General features: G+C 42.9%; 1 protein-coding gene across 1 annotated transcript; it reads left to right on the top strand.

Moving 5' to 3' along the window:
• Positions 1–2923: 2923 nt before the first annotated feature.
• Positions 2924–15006, top strand: APOH (apolipoprotein H). Its single transcript, XM_047080387.1, has 8 exons — positions 2924–2987; positions 3382–3558; positions 5505–5601; positions 6712–6788; positions 8870–9058; positions 11299–11478; positions 13116–13313; positions 14951–15006. Exons 1-8 carry the CDS (start codon positions 2924–2926, stop codon positions 15004–15006), a joined length of 1038 nt encoding a protein of 345 aa, XP_046936343.1.
• The last annotated feature ends 1387 nt before the right edge of the window (positions 15007–16393 follow it).

Raw genomic sequence — 16393 nt, 5'->3', positions numbered from 1 at the left:
ACCTCCCACTCCCCTTCACCCAATTTGTCCCCCCCCACCTTATTTGCCTATGGCAGCCATCAATTTGTTCTCTGTATTTATGGGTCTGTTTCCACTTTTTGTCTATTTGTTTTGTTCATTTGTTGAAACATTTTTTATTTATTTTTGAGAGGCAGAGAGAGAGCACGAGCGGTGGAGGGGCAGAGAGAGAGGGAGACGCAGAATCCAAAGCAGGCTCCAGGCTCCGAGCTGTCAGCACAGAGCCGGATGTGGGGCTCGAACTCCTGAACTGCGAGATCATGACCTGAGCCAAAATCGGATGCTTAACCGACTAAGCCACCCAGGTGCCCATGTTCATTTTTCTTTTTTGAGAGAGAGAGAAAGAGACTTTCTTTTTGAGAGAGAGGGCACAAGTGAGCAAGGGGCAGAGAGAGAGAGAGAGAGAGAGAGAGAGAGAAGTGGGGTTTGTGCTTACGAACTGTGAGATCATGACCTGAGCCAAAGTCGGATACTTAACTGACTGAGCCACCCAGGCACCCTATGTTCGTTCATTTGTTTTAATTAAACGAACCTTGGGGCGCCTGGGTGGCTCAGTCGGTAAAGTGTCCGACTTTGGCTCAGGTCATGATCTCACAGTTCGTGCGTTCGAGCCCCGCGTCGGGCTCTGTGCTGACAGCTCAGAGCCTGGAGCCTGCTTTGGATTCTGTGTCTCCCTCTCTCTCTGCCCCTCCCCCACTCATACTCTGTCTCTATCTCTCAAAAATAAATAAACATTAAAAAAGTGAGTCTTGATAATTGTATGTACCCTAGTAGCACTCACCTGAAAGAAAATAAAGAACATTCCTTCCCCTCCAGAATGTCCCCTCCGGTGAGGGTGCACATCCATCAGCAAATACCGTTAAAAACCCCTCTTCTGCCACTGCTCCTCTGAATGTCTATCACCCTAGCTGCGTCTGTTGCCAAAAATGCTTTCTTCTCAGTTTCACACTTTTTAAATTTTCTCCCTGAGGCCCAGCGCATTTGGTTTCTCTCTCTCTCTTTCTCCATTTTCCTCAGGTAGAACAATTTGGCCCTGCCTTCTTCAGTTTCTCTCTTCTCCATCCATTGAGGGAATTCTCCACAACAAAGTAGCGATGTGAATGATCTAGAAAACAGGAATCCTTCCCCTTCTAAGGACTCTGTGTGTGTGTGTGCGTGCACGCGCCTGCTCGAATGTTCATGGGAAGATTTTGATTTAATAACAAAGAGGAAGGACCACCATTATTTTATATTCGTGGCCCCTATACTTTTCCTCTTGTCATGGAACACGGTGTTCGTTAGAAGCATAGTTTAAGAATCACCGCCTGACAAGAATATTTCTCAAACTGATGTGTGTCGAGCAACTTTAGACTTGTGGATATAAACAAAGACCATCCAAATGAGAACCAGCAAAGGTGATTTACTCAGAGCTTGCCGTAACAAGGGAGTCCGCCATCATCATTTGTGTTCGCCAGGGACTCAAAGTCGGGGAAGTGGTCCAACTTGATAGCGTACAAAAAGGGCAAATTTCAAGTATTGCCTGATGGGAGGTTGTGGGTATGACAAGGACAACGGGAGTGGACTGACTAGAAGCTGGGCATCCTGTGTGATTGATTAAAGAACATATTTGACTTTCTCCAGTTTGTCCTAAGTTGGGCCAATTGCTATGGAGGTTGTCGTTTGGCTTCCTGGATTGGTTGCTACAGAAATTATGGGTCAGAGTTCTAGTTTTTTTTTTAATATATATATTTATTTTTTTTCGAGAGAGAAGGAGAGAGCAGGTGAGAGGCAGAGGGAAGGGGAGAGAGAGAATCCAAAGCAGGCTCCAAGCTGTCAGCGCAGAGCCCGGTGTGGGGTTGAACCCACAAACCATGAGGTCACAACCTGAGCCGAAGTCAGAGGCGCAACCTACTGAGCCACCCAGGTGCCCCAGAGTTCCACTTTTATATATCATCTGGCCATTGTCCACTTGTCTATTCAGTCCCTTAAAGCAAAGGATGCATGAGAGAACTAAGAAATCATGGCTGGTCCTCTCTGAACCCTCCAAGCAATGGCCATTCTCTCCTCCTACTCACCTTCTTTTCTTCTCTGATTCCCAACTTGTAACTTCACGTCAACTTTCCAATCCCTAAACCAGATCTAGAAATCTGCCTGGACAGAGTTGAGAAGTATTGAGAATGACACATGGTGTTGATTTGATGTGAGGAGTTTGAGGAGTTAAGGATCGCTTTAAGGTTGCACCTGGAGCTCCCAGGACGCTCTTGTTACTAACTAGGTAAAACAGGAATCTGGGAGAAATCATCACTTTGTGTGTGTGTGTGTGTGTGTGTGTGTGTGTGTGTGTGAGAGAGAGAGAGAGAGAGAGAGAGAGAGAGAGAGAGAGAGCGAAGATGCTGAACTCGGATTTTTAGGCGTTATATAGTTCTAGATGCCTCCATGAGGATGTTCCTAAGAATCACACATCTGGAAACTGAAATATCATTTTAGAGGTGTGGAGACCAAAACCAGAGATGGTCCTACGTTTCTATGTCAAGGTTGTCGGGGAAGCAGGTGTTCCAGTCTTCTGGTGCACCACCCAAGTGCACAAGATGAAGGATGGACGATGAGAAGGTTGGATTAGAGGCTGGACCATCTGGGAATCACCAGGATTCTATCGGAGGCAATAACACACCGTGTTGGGCCATTAAAATCAATGTGACAAAGACAGAAATCGTTTGCCAAAGATTTCACAACAGACTCACAGAAATGGAGGTAAATGATTAAAGAATGTAGGTCTCAGAGTTCCTTTCGAATTGTGGTATTTTACCTTCTATTTACAGAGATGAAAGTACACAGAAAAAAGGTTAATATTTAAGCACTTTTCTATTTGCAGCCCTCTTTTTAGTGGAGGAAGCCACTTTGGTGGTGCCTGTGTGAGTCATCCACAATGATTTCTCTGGTGCTCGTCTTGTTCTCGAGTTTTCTCTGCCATGTCGCCACTGCAGGCCGGAGTAAGTACTCTTTGCTTTTGCAAATATAATTAATATATCCAACCCCCTAGTACGTGACAGGGATCGATGATGTTAATTTAAATTCTCTTTCGGGTGGATGCTGGGGAGACTGGATTGATACGGATTCTTCGATATTGCCACGCTTAAAGCTCCTCCCTGAGATATTCAGGCAATTGAAGTCTCAAAGTATTGACCTGTAAAAAGGGGATAATGAGAGTACCCTTCAAAGGGCAGTTGAGGAGATGAGATGAGATATTGCCTATACGGAGTATTTGGTACCGAACTTGGCAGAGTTATTGTTGACGGCATTAAGTAGTTTTTTCATTTACGGGCTAGCTGAGCTTAAAAATGCAAATGTAGATTTCTTAACTAACCGCTTTGTGCTCTATTTCAGCCTGTCCCAAACCAGATGATTTACCGTTTGCCATAGTCGTTCCAGTAAAAGCATCCTATGACCCCGGGGAGCAGATAGTCTACTCTTGCCAGCCGGGCTACGTGTCCCGGGGTGGGATGAGGAGGTTTATATGTCCTCTCACGGGAATTTGGCCCATCAACACCTTGAAGTGTATACGTAAGTCAGTGCCTTCTCTCACATGCTCCCCCCCTCATTGGGATTCTGGACATTTGTGGGGCTAACCTACCTCGTCATGCTCAGGGCACGGCGAGCCAGCAGAGACGAGGAGTGGAGGGCTGTGAAGAATCAAGAGGGCTTGGGGAGTATGTCCACTGGAGGGGAAACCAAGGGCGATGGGTGCTATTTAGAGAGGAGGAGGTGAGCCCAGAACTAGAAGAGATGTAAAAAAGAGACCTGCGGGGGGTACTCGGATGGCTCAGTTGGTTGAGCGTCCGACTTCGGCTCAGGTCATGGGTTCAAGCCCCGTCTCAGGCTCCGTGCTGAGGGTGCAGAGCCTGCTTGGGATTCTCTCTCTCCCGCAGTCTCTGCCTCTCCCCTGCTCGCACACACACACACACTCTCTCTCGAAATAAATAAACTTTAAAAAAAAAAAAAGAGAGACGTGCTAGGATAAAAGAGAGGGAAACACTGCAGAAGTGATAAAAAAGTGCAGATACCCTGAAATTTAGACAGATGCCAAAGGGACTCATGAAAAAGCAAAACATGAGGAATCATCAGATTTTTGGACTTTGCCTCAAAATGAAGGCAGATTTAATATAATCATATCATACTTTATAGTAAATATAATTATATAAATAGAATATGATTCTATAACCATAATTTATAATAAATTGTAATATTTTATATAAATGTAATATAAACATTTAAGTATAAACTTATTGCTACTGCCTGATGGAGGATGGCTGCATTTCTTTATTTCTCAGAACATGGTTCTGTGGTTTACGCCAGCATTACTTTTTACAGTCAAATATTGAGCAATCAACCCAATAGAATTTCTGGCAATTTTATGTAGAAATTAAGCAGTAAAAATAACTATATGGACCTATCTGAGCTCTGGTTATTTGGTCATGGGAACACGACCTTTGTGAAAAATCATACATTTCATACAAGTGATTTTAGTATGCTTTTTTAAATTTTAAGAACATTTTTTAAATGGTTATTTACTTTGAGAGAGAGAGAAAGAGAGAGAGAGCATGAGCAGAGGAGGGACAGAGAGAGAGGGAGAGAGAGAATTCCAAGCAGGCTCCATGCTGTCAGCACAAGGCTGACATGGGGCTCGATCTCATAAACCGTGAGATCATGACCTGAGCCACAATCTAGAGTCAGACGCTTAACTAACTGAGCCACCCAGGTGCCCCAATTTTACTATGCTTTTTGACTGAAAAAGGACTAAATGTTATTTTTAATGGAAAACAGTTATAACATTATAGGGGAAATGTTTTATTTAAATCAGCCATAACGTAGGGGCGCCTGGGTGGCTCAGTCGGTTAAGCGGCCGACTTCGGCCCAGGTCATGATCTCGCGGTCCGTGAGTTCAAGCCCCGCGTCGGGCTCTGTGCTAACAGCTCAGAGCCTGGAGCCTGTTTCAGATTCTGTGTCTCCCTCTCTCTGACCCTCCCCCGTTCATGCTTTGTCTCTCTCTGTCTCAAAAATAAATAAACAATAAAAAAAAATCAGCCATAACTCTGAAATAGTAACAATTTTATTTTTTTTCAAGTTACTTTCCACCTATAGTTTTGCATCACTGCAGTGAGTAGGTGCCATTTTGCATTTTTCTATTTTCGTCAGCATAGCACAAACACTGACTATCATGGTCTTTGTAATTCATATTTTGCTGGCTGCATAAGAGTTCAACTGTTGATTTCTCACAATTAGTCAAATCAGTCACCGGATGGTAAACGTTTAGCCTGTCCAATTTTTGTTATTTGAGGTGCAATGAGCCCCTTTGGGGCATTAGTTATCGTTTAACTAATTTTGCGTAATTTTCTTAGAATAGTTACCAGCAGAGTTATTGGATCAAAGAACAGGAATGAGTGTATATGGTTTTATTTTAATGAAAAATTCTATAAATTAAAATGTACTTTTCTATCTTCAATTTACAGCCAGAGTATGTCCTTTCGCTGGAATCTTAGAAAATGGAGCTGTACGCTACACAACTTTTGAATATCCCAACAGCATCAGTTTTTCTTGCAACACCGGGTAAAGACTTCTAACAGATGTGGAAGAACATTTCTGTGCCCTTAAGCTAAATATCAAGACATATTTAATTTGTAGCCTTCAGCCTGGACTTGCTGAAAACAAATCGATTTTAGTCCTGCTTTTAACTATACTGCAGTGGTGTTGGGATGGGGTAAGGGATGGAGAATATAACAGCTAGTAAAATATGAAGTCACTAGTGTATCAAACTTTCCTTCTCCTGATTAATTACTCATCTGAGGAGGTACATTGGAACGATTAAAACTGGATGATAATTCTTTATAATCTCTGAGACAAATCTTGGCATGAAGGTTTAAATAGTTTAGGATTTGGACTTGGGCTTTAGTTATGAACCTGATTTGGTTGACTGACTTGGGAGTCTCTAGAAGGTTCTTTGGAGAAGGTTGGGAGCATGATGATGTAGAACATAGTTCTGTCAATCCTCACATGATAAGTACAGGATCCCCAGCAAGAAAGCACATACGGTCAGTCATATAGCTCATTTGCCTTATGAGCAAAGACAGTGGTGTTTGAGCAAAGACAGTGCTATGAGCACATAACAGTGTTATGAGCAAAGACAGTGACGTTGTTAATTGCATGTTGTTTGCACATTAGGGCAAAGTTTTACTTAGGGTTCTTGTTTGGGATTGGAAATTAAGAAATACTATGTGTGAAAGAGAAATGGACTCCTTTCATCTGAACACCAATTAACTGTGGGCCTGATGAAAAAGGACCTTGAAACGATTGGCTTTGAGGAGACAATGCTATATTTTCAGTGGAAATGTACTGCGTTGTTTTTACCCATTTGTGTCTGTGGACTGAATAGTTTTGGAAAATGAATAGTAGCCATAGCTCAGTTTGATTCACTTTTGGGGGTTTGGTTTCTACATGTACATCTACGGAACACTCTCATTCCTCAGTGAGTCCCCTGCAGCCCTGAGGTGGGAGATTTGATGAACCTCCAGTGAGTGCTGAGCTCCTCAGGGAAACTGCATTACAAAATGGGGAAGCCGTCAGCAGCATTAATCTGAGGCAGTGCTCAGCGGAGAAGACATTTGAGATGCCATCGATGGGTCATTTTACTGCTTGATGGATTACATGTTCCTTTTGCAGGTTTTATCTGAGCGGAGCTAGTTCTGCTAAATGCACTGAGGAGGGAAGATGGAGTGTTGACCTTCCTGTCTGTGCTCGTGAGTCTGTGGGTCCCCCGTTATGGGGAGAGCGATTAGCTGGTGTGCCTGGGACTTTGCTGGTTTTAGCACTGTACCTTCCAAGCCCTGGAAATCCTTCCATCCTGGCTCCATTCGATGGCCGCTCATCCTTCTGGGGAGGCTTCGTCTGGATAATCCTCTTATCTCAGAGGATGTAACAACCCCTTTGGACTGACAACAGGGGAGCGTTCTAGTCGTGAACACATTTGTATCCCCCACCTGGTAGAGGCAGGGATACCTGGGTTTACTCATTCTGTCACTATCGCGGTGGTTTGGCAAGAGCTTGGATTTGTGTGGCATTGGTCAATCAGGGACTGCCACCATTTGACTAGAAGAACTGGAAACAGTGAGATCAAACATCTTCCTCCCAGTCTGGAACCTCGTTCACTCATGTATTCATTCACCCATTCATGTATTCTATAACCGTGTAGTGGGGACCCCACACGTGCCATAGCATGTTCTCAGCACTGAGGCTACATGGCTAATGGAGACTTCGGTCTGCCCTTAGCAAGCGTGTCTAGTGATGAGGGAGAGACGGAAGCAACCTTAGCAGGGAGCTTAGACTCCATCAAAGGGCCTTGGATCATAGGAGCAGAGTGGGATTCCTTCAAAAAACACTGCTGGTTTGTTCCGGGGACATTCACCCATGCAACCAGTGTCGGCTCTGGGCATTGCTTACATAGGGAGGGATGCTCTGATGTTCCCTAACTCGTGATTCATAGGAGTCCCATCTTTGCCCAGGGGGCCCGCGCATTCCAATAACGGTTATGGTTCTTGAACATTCCAGAGAGGTCTGTCCTAGCAAAAGCCAGTGAAAAAGTAAAGCAATTTCAAATAAATGATAGTTTAAGGAAATGTGAACTACCAAAAAAAAGTGTTTTTTAAGGATAAATTAAGTAGAGTTTTTTACTCAGTGGTAAGAATCACCATGGTTCTTTTTTTTTTTTTTAATTTTTTTAAATGTCTTTATTTTTGAGACAGAGAGAGAGAGAGACAGACAGACAGACAGACAGAACGTGAGCGGGAGAGGGGTAGAGAGAGAGGGAGACACAGAATCCAAAGGAGGCTCCAGGCTCCGAGCTGTCAGCACAGAGCCCGACACGAGGCTCAAACTCGTGAACTGTGAGATCATGACCTGCACCGAAATCGAATGCTTAACCGACCGAGCCACCCAGGTGCCCCAGAATCACCACGGTTCTTATAGTTTCCCTCATAAGCAGATTTATATTGATTATGTAAAGTCACTTTTTCTTCTTGGTTGCAAACACGAAGCCTACTTTAGCTGCAGCCTAATCTAAATGAGTGCTTCTCACACTTTACTGTACATGTGAATCACCTGGACATCTTGTTAAAATGCAGATTCCGATTCATGGGTCTGGGGTCAGGTCTGAGCTTCCGGAGTTCTAAGAAGTTTCCAGGCAAAGCCCATGCTGCTGGTTTACGGATCACACTTTGAGCAGCAGGGATCTAGATAATCCAAATGAAATCACATCCCCGTCTGCACCAACTTCCTGGACTTATTGAAACCCCATCTTAGTCAGGTCAGGATGACAGCCCCTGTGTCTCCACATAAAGCCACTTATGTGAGCTCCAAACATACAGAGGGCAAAAGCAGGACATATTCAGTAGGAACAAAGAAACATGAACTAGCAGTGGGACGTCGAAGTCACAAATGACTTTGTACTGAGTGCCGTCATCAGCAATTAATGCAGGATGGTCCTCTACCAATTCTGACTTCCAGAAACATCTTCCAAGGCAGCATTTGGATCAAAGACTTATGGAAACGTATGCATTGTGTTACTGTCACAGACAATATTGACAAGACTTGGATTTACTTCATTTTTTTTTTTTTAGTTTTTTGACTGATACAGACATCTGATTTTCAGATCATATTTTCCTTTTTGACTTCTACAATTGGTTATTTTTACCCTAGCATTTGATCAAATTTTGCATTTTCTCAAGTTAATCATTGTTTGTTTTTTCTTTTTTTCCATTCTGGAAAGAGTATCTTTAAACGACTCAGCTATTTTCATAAAAGTGATTGTTCCTTCTTTTTCCAGCTGTAACCTGCCCTCCACCAGCCATACCTAAGTTTGCAACACTTAGTGTTTATAAGCCATTGGCTGGAAACAACTCCATCTATGGAAACAAGGCCGTCTTTGAATGCTTGCCACACTATGCCATGTTTGGAAATGATACAGTTACCTGCACAGCACACGGAAATTGGACTACATTACCAGAATGCAGAGGTAGGTGCAATGACAAGACAAAATTAGCATGACAGTGTAGAATCCCATTTTTGAAAAGTATGGAAAATTCCATGATCGTTGAGTGTTTCCGGCGGCCTTTTCCAAGAAATGTTTATTGGCATCCACCATGCGGATAGGTGTTGGGGATACCAGATGAATGAAACCTGGCTTCTCACCCCAGAAGAGATATATATAATGCAATGACCTGTCTGGGGCCACCTGGGAGAGCTTCCCAGAGACATGGAGAATGAGCGGAAGGCATGCCACAGGGCTACAGGATGTGGAAAGTCAGGGAGGTGTGAAACAACAGGGTGTGTGCACGGACAACTGGATATCATGGTGAGGTTGGTCAAGAGAAGCCAGCGTTATAGTGGGGAGTCCTGGGAGACGAAGGTGAAAAACTAGGCTGTAGTCAGATCGCTACAAGCTTTTATGGTGTCCCTAAATTTAAGAATTACGAGAATATTCGATTTAAAAAATTGTCAAAATTCTTCCCCTTTTAAATTGACCTATCATTGCTATCTTTGAATTTGTCGACTGCAAACCAAGTAAACAAATTGTAGAGTTTATCATGCCCACCAGGAATTATACTAAGGACTGCTACTTTCTCCTATGGTAGATATTATAGATATCTCTCAAATGATTCAAAACATAAGTGCTTTTTACCATGGGGAACTACTACTAATAATACCTAGCACCTTTTGTGGGACTTAAATCCTGGGCCACATACTGGTCTCATGTTGTACATGTGTCACCTCATTTAATTCTCCCAAGTCCTAAGCACTAGGTTCTTTTTTTCTTCTTCAACCTTTCACCTAGATGTATCAACTGTCAGCATGTTGTGACTTTCTCTGTCTCCCTCTCTCTTTCCATAGACAGATGCTTTTTCTTCCTGAACCATCTGAAAATAAAGTGACACATCTTGACATAAATACTTACCCATAATACTTCAGCACGAATGTCCTGAGAACAAGAACATTGTCACTGTTGACAAGACATTTACCGTGTGTTCCGTTATTACCAATAATAACTTGGGCTATTATAATAATATAAACAACACCATTTATGTCATATGCAAATTTCCCCCAACTGACCGGGAAGTGTTTTTTATCCATGTGTTTTGTTTTACGTGGGATCTCGCCAAGCATCACACATGCGGTTTAGTCTCCTTCGGTTAAGAATGATCACTTGCGGGGCGCCTGGGTGGTGCAGTCGGTTGAGCGTCCGACTTCAGCCAGGTCACGATCTCGCGGTCCGGGAGTTCGAGCCCCGCGTCGGGCTCTGGGCTGATGGCTCAGAGCCTGGAGCCTGTTTCCGATTCTGTGTCTCCCTCTCTCTCTGCCCCTCCCCCGTTCATGCTCTGTCTCTCTCTGTCCCAAAAATAAATAAACGTTGAAAAAAAAAAAAAATTAAAAAAAAAAAAAAAAAAGAATGATCACTTGCCTTTTTAGTTGTCTTTCCTAGACATTTTTCGAGAGTACAGGCTAGTTGCCTTGTAGAATGTTCCATAATCTGAATCTGGTTGATTAGATTCAAGTTAAATGGTTTTGTTAAGATTCTTTGATAATCCTCGACTTAGTCAATTACGACATTGGGGGTCGTAAACCGGCACTTTCCATCTTTTCTTCTATTTTTAATTAGCTTGCGTTCTTCTATAGACAAGGGCTTTTCTTTTCTTCCTTGGGCTGTTTTTGTTTGTTTGTTTGAAGTATTATTATAGACTCAAGGATTCAAGTGCCAGGAAGCAGCACCATGTTTTTTCTTCACATTTCATGCTGGCTTCGCGTATAGACTGAAGACATTCATAAGAATTAGATTTAACATTTGAAATCCAATAATGGTGTGCTAGTATGCGTGGAGGGAGTCTTTGTGTTTTAATTTCATGGTTTGTTGATTAAAAGAGATGGACTCTTTTTTTTTTTTTTCTTTTTTCAAACCCACCCTCTTAGACTGCATGGAGACAAAGTATGGAATAAATAATACCCTGTGATTGTATGAGATCCCAAAGAACTTGGTAGCTCACTGATTTACTTTCAAAGCATTGTTGCTTCTTTTTTTTAATATCTAGGGGCTTGTGAGCTTAAGATAAGAGGGACAGAATTAAGCACATAGAAATTCTATTGCAGCTACAGGAGCACCCAGTGACTCTATGGGGGTAGTGGAGACCGGAATGCAACTATTTCATAACCGACAGTCTACTATTTATCATACTAATATGTTTTATTGAATACACTTTTTAGAAGTAAAATGCCCATTCCCATCAAGACCAGACAATGGGTTTGTGAACTACCCTGCAAAACAAACGCTTTATTACAAGGATAAAGCCACCTATGGTTGCCATGATACATATGTCTTGGATGGCCCACAAGAAGTAGAATGTAACAAATCTGGAAACTGGTCCGCTCAGCCAAGTTGTAAAGGTATGAGATACGGGTGTGGTCTTCACACATCTTGAATTTATCCAGTGGATTGCCCTCACTTGCCATTTTTTTGTTCCAGTCATTTTCTACTTGTTGCTCAGACTTCCTTCACGGTTATTGGTATGTGAAGGACTTTAGGACTCACATGGGCACGGGGGAGCTTCGTGCTTAGCAAGCTTGTTTGAGATGAGACTGTGGGAGATAAACAAATCCTTTGCAAGCACTGATCCCATGGTGGAGGATTGTATGGGTTTCCTGCATGCGTCCTTTTCTGCTTTGTTCGAGTGCAGATTCTGCTCGTCGTTGCAAAAACCAACCACACGTTAAAAGCTAGTTCAAGGAAATGAGGGTTTATCATAAATGAGCAACAGGCAATCACGTGGACATTGAAGGTGAGGAAATGGAATACAACTGGTCCTCCTGAGGATTGAAAATCAGGCCCCATTGCTACTCTTTCCATATCTCAGTGGCCCTGTGGTCTCTCTCATCTCCATGTGTCCCTGCTTAGTCACCTCAAACCTGGCTGACTCTGGTGGACGTCTCAACCAAAGACTTATCACTAACGGGCGTCTTTTCCTGGAAACACTGGTTCCTTTTCAACTAGGTGTCTGTCCTTGATCCTGTGTCACGCGTATGCAAAGGACAACCCGGCACTATATTTCTGCTCAGGTTGCTGCGGGGCTGGGCAGCTTGAGCAGAAAAGGAAGTTAGGCACAGCAGGAAAAATGATGTATAATTAGTGTCTTAGGTTGGAGTCGCCTCGAAGCAGAGCCTGAGACAGGGATTCAAGTGTAGATGATTTATTCAGTGAGTGTCTCAGGAGAGAGTGAGGCTGGTGGAATAGAGTAGGGCACTGCTTCTCAAACTTCACTGTGCCCCAGAATCACCGGGGGGCTTGTTTAAACACAGAGTTTCTGATTCAGTAGATATGGAATCACCTGAGAATTTGCATTTTTACCAAGTTCCCAAGTGCTGCTGCTGCAGATCCAGAGACGACGTTTTGAACAAACATGTAGTCTCAGCTGGAGTCTAGTTTCAGTTGCATGCTCTTGGGAGCTGCTGGACCATGAATTCTACCCCAGAGTTGATCCCACCAAAAAGCATGGGGACCTGCTTTCTGTATTCCTCTTATCAGTCGTCATTGGCTAGAGGCTGTTCCCTCGGTGTGGGGACTGATTTGCTCCCAGGAGAGGTGGCTCCCTTAAGGCTGAGGGCAATTTTTTCAGAGAAAGGAGCATCTGTGAGCTGTTATCAGCCAACTCTCACAGTGGCTGATGGATGGTGGCACTGCCTCAATGAATGGGATCTAAGTGGGACAGTGGAGGTTTATATGAAATGGCAGTATCTGGTGGAAGTCCTTTTTCACCGGAGCTAAAATCTGATGCGTCTGTGTTGACCTTCTTAGGTGGCTGCTGCGGGGGGAGCAAAGGCCATCTTGGAAGCCGTAATTAACGGTTCTGTTAATAAACAACTGCTACCAGCAATGACACTGACACACTCACTAGGAACATTCTTGGAATCTTCTTGTCTTGAGCAACTTGTCTCCGTTGTACTAATCTATTGGTTCAAATGCTGCATTGTCCCCAGAAGGACTAACTGAACTCCTAAGTCTTGATTACAGATATTCTCTCTTTCAGCTTCTTGTAAATTATCTGTTAAAAAAGCTACTGTGCTATACCAAGGAGAGAGAGTAAAGCTTCAAGAGAAATTTAAGGATGGAATGCTACATGGTGAAAAGGTTTCTTTCTTCTGCAAAAATAAGGAAAAGAAATGTAGCTATACAGAGGATGCTCAGTGTATAGATGGTACCATTGAAATCCCCAAATGCTTCAAGGGTAAGTTTTACACTGGTACTTTTAGCTAGGATTCCACTTGACCCTCACCATAATAAGTACTTGTATTACATAATGGTTATAAGAAGCCATGTCAGTTTGGCCACTGGATTTTTAAATTTTTTTTTTCAACGTTTATTTATTTTTGGGACAGAGAGAGACAGAGCATGAACGGGGGAGGGGCAGAGAGAGAGGGAGACACAGAATCGGAAACAGGCTCCAGGCTCCGAGCCATCAGCCCAGAGCCTGACGCGGGGCTCGAACTCACGGACCGCGAGATCGTGACCTGGCTGAAGTCGGACGCTTAACCGACTGCGCCACCCAGGCGCCCCTACCACTGGATTTTTAAAAAGAGAGTACGGGCAGGAGGAAAGAGCAGGACAAAGCGATAAAACGATCCTTTCCTCCGCTTGTGTTAACATTCTCCTTTCCAATTCTTTCCCTTACAATTCAGGGTTGCGGTTTTAGTCAATGAATGTTGAGGTGAATTATGCAATCTTGTATAATTCCAGATTAAGCTCGAATCATAACAGTAATAACATTGAATGAAATATTGAATACTAACAATATTTACCACCTCTTGTTCCCCGATTACAGAGAACTCACCCCAGTTACAAAGTAACTCATGGTAATGGTAATTGGTATATAGATCTTCTAACATTTTTTTTTCCCTTTCGTCAGCAATTCCCAGAGTTTGAAAAGTATCCAGTAGAGCAAAGTATTCATTAGAGCAAAAATATTTTAAGGAAGATGGGATTATCTTTGTGTGAGATAAAGAAGCGTATAATGAGCAGGTTTTAGAACGGCCAACCTTTACAGTTTTCAGGGTTAGCGTTTAAATATCTCTGTCACTGTGAAGGAAGAGGCCAGAGGCTGAAGCTATTATTGGCTCCAAATTTAGAAGTGCTCCAAGAATGTTGACAGCCCTATACTGGGCAGGGAAGTTAGAGAAGAGAGGGGTTTGAGAAGTGACCAGGTAGAGACGGAGAAGGGAAGGATAACTAGTAAACCAAATCCACTTCGGAGGTTTGATTATCAGACATATCCATGCCGTGGAGTAAGCGCTCCAACAGTGACAGTTATTCTAATCACAAATAGTCATAAATGCACTGGATAAATTGTTGTTTTTCAAAATATAGCCGAGCCCTGGTGAGATGTGAAATACTGAAATTGACAAAGGACATTAAGCCTAGTGCAAATCAGTACACAAAATATTACAAGAGGATAATTAAAAAAAAAAAAAACCAACAAAACACCAAACAGAGCTTTGTTGATGTATTTCTTCGGGCTATTGTCTCTTACAGTGTTCAGACAGATGCCGTGCTGTTAGTGCATGGGAGAATAAATAAAAGGCTGATACAATGTTGTTTTTTTTTTCTTTTAATCTTGACTGTCAGAGTTACGCAGAACCTTTTATTTTCTCTCTTGGATATGCGTGCCTTATCATCTCCGTGATGTTTTCTGCCATCACTTCAACCTTTAACATAAATGGTTTTATTCACAAAAACATAAATGGCTTTATTCATATAATTAAATTTTTTCCACACGTTTGTGCAACGTATTTGATTTGGCTTAGCTACTTGCCAAGTTTAAGAAATGATTGTTCCTCTTAGAATCTTTGTCTTTTCCTTCCCAAACAGAACATAGCTCTCTGGCTTTCTGGAAAACCGATGCATCCGATGTGAAGCCGTGCTAAATGGGTTTACAGAGTCAAAATGAAATGCCACGCTTGTATCGGTGTTTGTCCAAGGAACATAACAGAAGTGGGAAAATAAAGTGACTGAACTTATTGCCTCTGTCACTGCGGCATGGTGGCTGACTTCACTTATGTTAGCTGGGTCAAAAACACAAATACGCGGAACACGGCTAAGAAAGGGAAAGTGTACCCGATTATCCAGAAACTCCATTCCCCTCTCCCTCACTGTACTCTCAAATGCTCTCACCTAAGGCAACTGCAGTATTTTTCATAGAATGCTCCAGAGAACCGTCACATGAGCCCTCGGCTCTGCCTGGCGGTCTTAGCGCATTTTTCTAGTTTGTTCACTCCCTTCCTCTCCAACATGGCTACGTCTCTTCCAAACCCTCCTCAAACCACCTTCTCTCCCCTCTCTCTCCTGATATTCTTGCTCCTGTGTCACCAAGAAAATAGAAGACCTTAGAAAAAAATCTTCCCATGACCAAATCTGTCAACTTAGCCAGGATCTGTACCAGGTTCCTTGCCCTCCATCTTGTTGCCATGGATAAACTCTTGAGTTCCCACCTAAGGGCAAACCTTATTCACTGGACCTCATGCTCCTTCTCCTACTGAAGGACTTTGCCCCTGCCCTGAGCAATATTACATTTTAATTTTTTTTCCATTCTGTTGGACCATTTCTATTAGTATATAAATGCACAGTGATATGACCCATTACAAAAATCCTTCCTGTTGACTGACATCTTCTTCTAGCTACTGCCCCAGGGTCTCTTTATTCCCAGTTTATAAAAGTCCTGAAAAAAGTTGTTTCTCTTTGCCAGCTCCACAAATATTACCCCTCACTACTCCTGAAATCTATCTCCCCGTAGCTATTTCCTAACTGATGCTTCTTCATCAGGATTTGACCTGCTTCCCTGTGGGGGTGTGGGGGGTGGGGCAGATTTCATCTACAAGAAATTTCTCTGTTCTTCCTCCTTTCCTTCCCTCCCAGGTGGTCATTCAAAATCTCCACAATCCCATTACTTAGCCTTAAAAAACAATTTTGCTTTTTCTTCCTCAATCCTTTCCTTCTGTATTTATTATCTATGCCTCCCTCTCTCTCTGGGTATTAGGGGTTGGGTCTGAGACTGTTGTACCTCCCTTCATAAACCAAAAAGTCCTATTTTAGGATTTTGCTGAACAAAAGAGCCATCCACTCTGGACTTCCTCGCTTAGCACAAAGTTTTAGACCGACTGTCTTCTTTAACTTGCTACATATTAATTTTCGAATGGGCCTCTCCCTCATTCCACCTCACAGGTCTAGGAATGGCAAGACAGCAGTAAAAGTTTTAGAACATCTCCTCCTGCCCTAGACATGATCGCAAGGTTTGTTCCAGAAAAGGAAAGAATA

This window comes from Lynx rufus, unplaced genomic scaffold, assembly GCF_022079265.1.
Source record: "Lynx rufus isolate CCGP_SWC_20201006 ecotype Redwood Valley unplaced genomic scaffold, mLynRuf1.p SCAF_18, whole genome shotgun sequence".
Classification (NCBI taxonomy): Eukaryota; Metazoa; Chordata; class Mammalia; order Carnivora; family Felidae; genus Lynx; species Lynx rufus.
The sequence above is the reverse complement of the archived record's forward strand: the minus strand, read 5'-3'. Positions and strand labels throughout refer to the sequence as shown.

Excerpts from the sequence above, each read along its gene's own strand:
- APOH (XM_047080387.1), top strand. The coding sequence starts at position 2,924 with ATGATTTCTCTGGTGCTCGTCTTGTTCTCGAGTTTTCTCTGCCATGTC. Across the intron at positions 6,789-8,869 it reads TGACCTTCCTGTCTGTGCTC|CTGTAACCTGCCCTCCACCA; the intron begins GTGAGTCTGTGG and ends TTCTTTTTCCAG. Across the intron at positions 13,314-14,950 it reads AATCCCCAAATGCTTCAAGG|AACATAGCTCTCTGGCTTTC; the intron begins GTAAGTTTTACA and ends CTTCCCAAACAG.